The sequence below is a fragment of the Austrofundulus limnaeus genome, unplaced genomic scaffold (genome assembly GCF_001266775.1).
Source record: "Austrofundulus limnaeus strain Quisiro unplaced genomic scaffold, Austrofundulus_limnaeus-1.0 Scaffold1592, whole genome shotgun sequence".
NCBI classification, from domain to species: domain Eukaryota; kingdom Metazoa; phylum Chordata; class Actinopteri; order Cyprinodontiformes; family Rivulidae; genus Austrofundulus; species Austrofundulus limnaeus.
In genome coordinates this window covers 52,150-58,083 of record NW_013953994.1, presented here as the reverse complement: position 1 = coordinate 58,083, position 5,934 = coordinate 52,150, and the positions used below count along the sequence as shown (strand labels likewise).

At 42.5% G+C, this 5,934-nt stretch overlaps 2 protein-coding genes across 2 annotated transcripts; both read right to left on the bottom strand.

The window, feature by feature from the left end:
• Nucleotides 1-671: 671 nt before the first annotated feature.
• On the bottom strand, nucleotides 672-2,084 carry LOC106535853 (fibroblast growth factor-binding protein 1). The gene is made up of 2 exons (XM_014032984.1): nucleotides 1,906-2,084; nucleotides 672-1,823 (listed from the first exon to the last, which is right to left on the bottom strand). Exon 2 carries the CDS (start codon nucleotides 1,795-1,797, stop codon nucleotides 1,177-1,179), a length of 621 nt encoding a protein of 206 aa, XP_013888438.1. The 5' UTR covers nucleotides 1,798-1,823; nucleotides 1,906-2,084; the 3' UTR covers nucleotides 672-1,176.
• Nucleotides 2,085-4,281: 2,197 nt separating this feature from the next.
• On the bottom strand, nucleotides 4,282-5,336 carry LOC106535852 (fibroblast growth factor-binding protein 2). Its single transcript, XM_014032983.1, has 2 exons — nucleotides 4,589-5,336; nucleotides 4,282-4,491 (listed from the first exon to the last, which is right to left on the bottom strand). Exon 1 carries the CDS (start codon nucleotides 5,277-5,279, stop codon nucleotides 4,608-4,610), a length of 672 nt encoding a protein of 223 aa, XP_013888437.1. The 5' UTR covers nucleotides 5,280-5,336; the 3' UTR covers nucleotides 4,282-4,491; nucleotides 4,589-4,607.
• Between the last annotated feature and the right edge of the window lie 598 nt (nucleotides 5,337-5,934).

Sequence of the window (5,934 nt, the reverse complement as noted above, 5' to 3'; positions counted from 1 at the left end):
TTAACTCCAGACAGAGTTGATTTTTGACACTTAATTAGAGTTACGATACTAACTCTCCAAATAGTGTTAAATTAACACTCTCTGGTGTGGACCCATGTAGAYWCTTTAGAAGTGTTAAAATCAAATCTGATGGTGTTAATTTGGGCATGCTGGATTGATTACTGTAGGTGTCAAAATGTATTTATGAACGAGGGAACACGACCTGAGAGGGCCTGGAACGTGAGGAAGTATTTATATTTTTTAAGTTCTGTACTCAAACTACACACATATTTTGTGTGCTTAATTTATCATAGAAATATTTTAAAAGTTGACAGCAAAACATATGGACCACTGGGCCATCACATCTAAACTTTAAAAATCTCAAATAACTCTTACCTCACCACTTCTTGAGCTAAACTTTGCTGAGCTTAGAGTCATTATGACAAACTGAGCTCGATATGATCAATAAGTGGAGGGTTTTAACTCACATGGTTACAGTCTGATGTTTTAGCCATCATCAGTTCTTCAAAAGAAAATAAAACATGTTGGTACTCAGTTTGTTTGGACTCTACATTTATCATCTGTGTGCTTCAACACATTACAAAAAAAAAAACAAAATCTGTCATTGACAAAATCTAAACATGCAGGAGGGACAAACCTGATGAAATGTAYTTCATTTAGCAACAAACAACAATGAAGAAAAAGAGCACATTTATTTATACAAGAATGAATTTAGTTGATAAAAGTCCAGAGGTAGAAGAACACAAAGCATTCAGAGAAACACAGCAAAAATACTTCTTAAGAACCACATTTACTATTTACAGTAGACAATACTTTCAGAAACACACACACATAAAACTTGCCCAAACTGGAAATAAAATTTGCCCATGTTAAAATATGTAATGTTAAGAGGAAATAATATAACGTACCATTTTAACAGCCTGAGGCATATATTAAGAGCTTACATTTGTATATAATGAACATCTAAAACAGTAGATGTSAAAAACACCTGAAGAATGACCTGAAATTTTTTTTGTTTGTTTTGTTTTTTGTAAAATAAGTGGAACTTGGACACATTTTTCTAAAACTGGCCTTAAATGCAGACATATAAATTAAAATAATATTCAGACCGTGCTGCTGCTGATAAATAAAACACCTGAGGTTGTTGTAAGAAGAACCAGACCCAGGCTGGACTTATTAACAGGGCTCAGTCTGGAGCATGGACAGGAGGAAGGAGCACATGGAGGCCCACGCGCTACTGCAGTACTCCTCGGCWGTGCTCCGGTGGTCCGCGCGCCCCGTGCAGGGGGTCGACGTGGGGCGGGGGGTCGGATCTGGAGCCGTGGTCGGGGTGTGGGTCACCGGCCCTTCGGACTGCGCGGAGGGCGCCGAGCTGCTCGCGTCCAGTTGGAAGTGCGCGTCTCTGGGCGCGCGCCTACACACGCCAGCCCTGACCAGCGCACGCTCGTCCCTGCACAGTTTCGCCCGTAGCTTCTTGAGCGCGCGACCCACCTGCTTCCAGAAGCCTCGCGGGTCGGAGCGGAAGGCCGGGCAGCTCTGAGGTCTGCCACGGTACGCGCACCTCAGCGGGTCGGCGTGTCCGCCTCCGAACCGGGCCTCCGTGTTCTGGCATCTGACCCTGAGAGTCACGGMGTCTCCCGCGTCCTTGGCAGTCCACGTGCACGGCATGTGGTCACTGGTGTTGAACCTGCCACGGGGGGCCACGGAGCCCCCTCCTGCTCTGTGCCCCGCTGAGGAGGAGAGCCGCTGCTGGAGGAAAACCAGCATCCAGAAAGAGAAGGTCCTCAGAGGCAACATCACGGCAGAAACAAAAGAACTGTGATCTGAAAGAGGATGGAAGAAAAAATAAAACCTAAACATAAAGTTCAAAACAGTGAAACAATAAACTCTCACAATCTAACTCACCGGATGAAGCGCGTCTGTGCGTAAAATCTGTCCGGTAAGTCTCTCCGCTCACGCTTTTTCATGTCCGACACGCCCACCATTCATCACGCACACTCACACACGTACCCCCCGCACATCCACTGAGGAGGGTCTTAACACAAGCTTCCGGTGCCTGACCCGACATGTCTGCAGCTGAAAACAGCAAACCAACCGAGACAACGTCTGTCAAATAACTTCAGCTGAAAAACATCTCCACCAATCAGCCTTCAGTGGAGGTTTTAGGTTTTTATTGCTGTCATAAATCAGATTTATGGTCATCATAAGTTAGGAATATATAAGACATCCAGGTGGTGCAGTTAAGAATCAGAACCACCTCAAATGACTTCTTTCCAATTAAGAAGAGCGTTGCAGGAAGCTTATTTCGACCCTTTTTATCCAGGATCTCGTTTTGGTCCCAAATGATAGGTGAAGACTGGATGGTGAGCAGGACCAGGCCCCGAGGCTTCATTATGGTGAAATCCATCTGCCTTTTTATGTATTTAGCACTAAAACTGCAGACAACACACACTCTAAAAATGAAATGTTGGATTTACTTAACCATGTTATGTGACCTGGTTCCACTTAACTGAGTTGAGTAAATTCAAAGCAATATACTCATGTTCTTTGGCTAAAAAACTGGTATATTGCTTTGAATTTACTCAACTCAGTTAAGTGGAACCAGGTCAAATAACATGGTTAAATAAATCTAACACTTCATTTTTTACAGTGATTTTGTTCTTGTAAATCTGGACAGTTGCGGATGAAAGCTCCGTGTTTTCCCTCTGCTCAGCAGCACCACCCTGTGTTCATCAGAGGCTCTGCAGCCAAAGTCACATGATTTACTCAGCTGCTGACTGTGCTGCTTATTCAAACCTAAAATCTTTCTTTGSTTACTAGACACTGATTTATTTTGTGTCTCCTCAGACCCGACATCTGACATCAGCAGTGAGACCTCTGATGAAGACGGAAGTAGGATGTTGAATTCAAAGTCAAGTAACGACAGAATGATTTTAGGATTTATTAAATGTATAGAAACGATTAAATTCACTGGATTATGTGCTGTTTAATATTAGTTACTTTCATAAAAATGTAAAAATTAAAAAGGTACTGAGCAGAGTATAAGCAATTAAGGGTTTAAGCTAAAAGTAATAAATATATAGGCCGAAATTAGATGATGATAATAATAATAATAATAATAATAATAATAATAATAATAATAATAATAATAATAATAATAATAATGCAACATGTGAATAAATTAATATTTCCAATACTTGTGTCTGAATATTTGTGCAGCTGAGTTTCATTTCAGACTGACAGGTGTGCAGCTCTCATAAACTTCACACCTTTTAACCCTGCTGCTGCCCTTGGGTCAAAATGATCCAAAAACTGAGGGAAAGTTCATCTGGAACTTGCACTGTTGCATAATCTTTTAGTTTTTTTAAGTCTTAAAGAAAATGCTACTGTTTAAAAAACTTTAATCATTTATGTGTACATTTGATTTGGTAAAAGATAAAGACAAAACATATGATTTCATATCTGTCTTTTACATTTGCTTATTTTCCTAATTAACATTTTTCTGGCCCCAAAGCTAATATAACATCAAAAATGTGAAATTGTTTCTCTTTTTTTGTCAATATTTAGTGCAGTTGTCTCATGACAATTAAATTTAATGATCTTTTTCTGGATTCTCTTCTTATTTTAAAGTGAAATAATTGGATTTTTAGTGAGGGTTGTTTTTGTAACTTATTTGCTGGATCGTGATGTAATGTTTCTCTAAGATATAAGAAATAAAAAAAGGTTTTTAAAATAGAGTGTAAGGCTAAGAATGATATGTCCTTGTGAATTTAAACATTTTTCTTAATTTGTTAGATTATGTGCTCTAAACTCTAAAATAGGTTTTGGAAAATGTAATTTGTATTTCTGATAATTTGTAACTTAAAACCAAGATTTCTTTCCCGCAGTATATATTGACAGGGATTGGATCACGTTTTGCATGTTGGCCCCCTTGTGYAACTAAGTTTGAGCCCCCTGCTTTACACCACTCCTCCTTATTTAACCACTTCTTGGATGATGTCTAAATCCCGCCTCCAGGTCTCAAAAACAGCCAGTTGCCCTGCAGATGTGCCGATGTAGGCCTACTACGTGTTTTCACAGCCACACACATCTTCTCTGTTCCTGCAGCTGCCCTCAGACACCTTCTGTGACTGATTGTGTCTGCACACTAACAACCTCCTCCGACAGGCAGCAGACATGTTTTTACAGCCTGCAGACACAAGAACTCCTTTGAATACAAGACCCTGAAACTCGACACTTTCCTCGGCTCACCAGGGAAAAYGAAGAAATGAGGCAGAAAACTTGAGCTCGCCCCTCCGATTTTATTCTCTCTTTGAGGATACATGCTGTAAAAACACTTACATAACACATGGAGTTACTGTTGAATCTTATACAAACGCATATATTTTATTTTCGACATGCCACATCTTGTGGGGAGATGGGTTCTTTTTTGATTGATGAGCTCTTTCCAAAGAGTTCAAAGGCTGGGTTGACTCCTTGTGATTCCAACCTGAAACAACAACAATTGTGTTCAGTTTTGTGCATTTTGTTGTATTTTTTTAGCTGTCCTTCTAAACTTCTCCTCCTCCTCTCAGTGTTACCCACCTGAGAGTCTCTGCAGCATCTTCTCAGTCCTGGAACCAGTTGATGAGGTAGCTGCAGACGCCGTGGAAGCTCTTCCAGCAGTACTCGGTGGCGAGGCGGGAGGCAGTGGACTCGGGCTCTTCCGTTGCATGTGTAGTGGTCTTCCCAGGCTTGGGGGTGGGCTTTCTGCCCTGTGGGACCTTGCCTGGCTGTGGCTTCATGTGAGGCTTCACAGGTTTGGCGGTGGCGACAGGCTTGGGCTGGGCTTGCACCGACGGTTTGCGCTCCTCCTTGGGGGGCTTCGGCCAAGAGGTGAGGAAGGTCATTTGGGCCTCGTCTGGGTATTTCTTGCACATCTGGGGGCGGTAGATTTTAGCTCCCTGGCAGGCGCTCTTCAGCTTCCTCAGCTCCCACATCATCTGGGTGAAGTAGTGGCGAGGGTTGGCGTTGTAGGCGCGGCACAGGCTCGGTTTGCCCTGGAAGTCGCAGTAGTGGGACCGGCCTGTGGTCTGGCCCGGTCTCCTGCAGGAGACACGCAGCCGGGTGTAGTTTCCCGCTGCTGACACCGCCATGGTGCATGACTCCTTGTCCTTGGTGCTGAATCTGATGGGCTCATCCCAAACGCTGCGTTGCTGCTGCTTGCCGTCGTCTTGAGCGTTTGACAYGCAAACGTTTGCTGCCAAGAGCAGCACCAAGACCCTCACCCTGGCTYTCATGGTGAAGTGCGGACTTCTGAGGCTACTTCTCTGTTTGCTCCAAAATGTTCGAATGTGCAAGAGGGGAGGGAGGGGAWAAAACATATAGGTGGAACTTTACATGGCAGAAACTTACAAAGAGGGTATTATTCATGCAAAGCTGAATTACTCAGACTCCGCCTCCTKGTTCCTCACATAAACACGTGTGGTCCTCTCAAAACTCTGGTGATTGATGAGATGGCTGGAGAGTGGAAGGAGCATGAACCGAGGGAGGAAGAGGAGGGAGGGGCAGGTTTTCCGGTGAATAAGAGGGGCATGGGGGGCTGACGGTGTATAATCCTGAACAGGAGGCTCATTGACCATTGATGAAGAGAGCGGAGAGCCAAAGTGCTGCCTAAAGGTTTTTGGTAAGGTATTAGGACTAGTTCTGCAACCCTGACAAAATAAAATATATATTCCTTGATTTATCCTTTCTAATAATTTAGAAAGGATAAATTCTAGATGTTAAAAGTGCCACATCAATGTATATGTTCAAGAGAATGAAAAAGACTTGATTGTTAAATAAAATATGAAATGGATTAAAATGTAGCCATTCATTTTGTTCTAGAACGATTTAATGATTTGTTTTGTTAACTGAAGATTATTATAGTTTGAATTTATAATTGAGAAAAAAGGG